The 2,019-nt window shown below is 50.1% G+C and overlaps 1 protein-coding gene across 1 annotated transcript in view; it reads right to left on the bottom strand.

Annotated features, from left to right (window-relative positions):
• Nucleotides 1-2,019, bottom strand: part of KIF2C (kinesin family member 2C) — a 31,185-nt gene that overhangs the window by 8,909 nt on the left and 20,257 nt on the right. Inside the window, exons 7-9 of the mRNA XM_008593979.1 lie at nt 675-765; nt 359-422; nt 190-281 (exon numbers count right to left, since the gene is read on the bottom strand). Coding sequence (XP_008592201.1) covers nt 190-281; nt 359-422; nt 675-765 — 247 coding nt within the window. The remainder of the gene's footprint in view (nt 1-189; nt 282-358; nt 423-674; nt 766-2,019) is intronic.

Below are 2,019 nucleotides of genomic sequence, written 5' to 3' on the forward strand. Positions count from 1 at the left end.
GAGCAGTATTCCTGCTATACTTGCTGAGCTTGAGTGCTAGCTCACCATCAGATGAAACCTCCTACACAGGCCAGGGCCACGTGCTTGACAGCTAACAGGTTGTTTGGCTTCTACAACTTCTAGCCAACTTCATGATTTCAGAAAGTTCAGGGGCCCCAACAGCATGAATGGGAAGTCCCTGCCCACTACCTTCCCATTGTAGATCTCAAAGAACGTAACATAGACTTCCAGGCCCAGATTCCGGTAGCGGGGCTGCTTCTTCAGGAGAAAGACATCCTGGGCTGAGGGAGAGAGCCTAGATAAGTAAGCAACCTGCCTTTCTGTGCCCAACCTCAATGCAGCAGAACATATTACTTACAGGCCATGGCATAGATCCCTTTGGATGCATTCTGGGCTTTCCCAGAGAGGTCTCCGCCCATAGTCTGCAGAAAGAAGGGGTAGAAGACCATGATAAAGGACCCTTGGCCTAAGCCAGAGCACTGCTGACTCCATCTTCATGGTGGGCCACATCAAAGCCAGGAGGCTGGACCCGCTAAGGCCCCTCCCTGCATCTGGCAGGGTGAGAGAATCTGGTGACAAGGCATCTGCACTGAGGGGACTTTCTGTTCTCTTCCTTTTCAGGGACCCCGTGTTGCACCGAGAGAAGGTTCTCCATGCCAGCCCTGAATACTCACATGTGTCTTGCCACTTCCTGTCTGGCCATATGCAAAACAAGTTGCCTTCCCACCTTCGAAGATTGTCTGTACCAGTGGCCTTGCAGTGAACCTAGGTGAAAGGATGGAGAATAGGGGAGAACTGTTTGTATCTGTTCCGAAAATGTGCTCCCTGGAACACGGTCCTGCTGCCCTTCCACTGCAGAGCTCCCAGGGTCCTTGATTCCTACTTCCAAGCACAGCACTATTCTCCTGACTCAGTGGTACCACCTGACCCCAACCCATTTACAAATCTCAAATACTCTTATCCAACTGGTATGTGTGTGGGGGGGTTGCTGCACTGACCTGCCAGGAGCAAGCTGATGGCCCACACTCTAAGCCATGCATGCAGCCCTTTCTCTGACCCTGGAGACACAAGATGAAAGTCTGGGGGCCTAAAATATTTTAGGCTTTGTGGACCACATACGTCTCTGTTACTTTTTTCTTTTTTTAAATAACCCTTTGGAAACATAAAAACTATTCTTGGTTTGAGAGCCATATAAAAAGGAGTCATGGGCCGGCCCGTGGCTCACTCAGGAGAGTGCTGTGCTGATAACACCAAGGTCATGGGTTCGGATCCTATGTAGGGATGGCCGGTTCACTCACTGGCTGAGCACGGTGCTGACAACACAAAGCCAAGGGTTAAGATCCCCTTACCGGTCATCTTTTTAAAAAAANCTTTGCTGCCTCCAGGAAGTTCAGCACTACTTTCGAGATTATTAGTAAGAATCTAGCCAACCTATGGTAGTGGGAGTGGGGCACAGTTTGTAAAGATCAGACCTTCCGATCTTGGCCTCACTAGCTCCAGCCCACCAAAGAGTATCAAAAACAAACTCAAGGGTGAGTGAAGATTTCTGCATGCTCTCATTCCTGTAAAGGGAAGTTTTCTGTCTCTCAACTGTATACTTANCCTTCCACTCTGGGAAGTGCCAGAGCCGGGATGTGAACCCAGGGCTGTCAGATTACAAAGCCTGGACTTTCTTCACTGTTATAAGATGCTTTACAAAGCCAGGTCTGGAACTATAGTCACAGTCTACCGTAGCCAATGTAGGTTTACACTTACTACTTCTGCAGGGAAAGCCAACCCTCCCCTAGACCATGAGGCATTGCTGTTATTCTCCTCAGCCCCTCTGCCCCCTGCAGTCTCCACAGCACCATCAACTGCACTTCCAAACAGCCCAGACCTAGATGTCTGCTTTCTTCACAGCCTCACTCCAAGGCACACTGCTCCCCTGAGGAGGCTGAGCCCTGAGGAAAGAAAACAAGCCTGCCAGTAGCTGATTCTCCTAACACCAGGCTCTGGAGTCTACAGGAAAGGCTTCTAGGC

Source organism: Galeopterus variegatus, unplaced genomic scaffold (assembly GCF_000696425.1).
Source record: "Galeopterus variegatus unplaced genomic scaffold, G_variegatus-3.0.2 Scaffold9932, whole genome shotgun sequence".
NCBI lineage: Eukaryota > Metazoa > Chordata > Mammalia > Dermoptera > Cynocephalidae > Galeopterus > Galeopterus variegatus.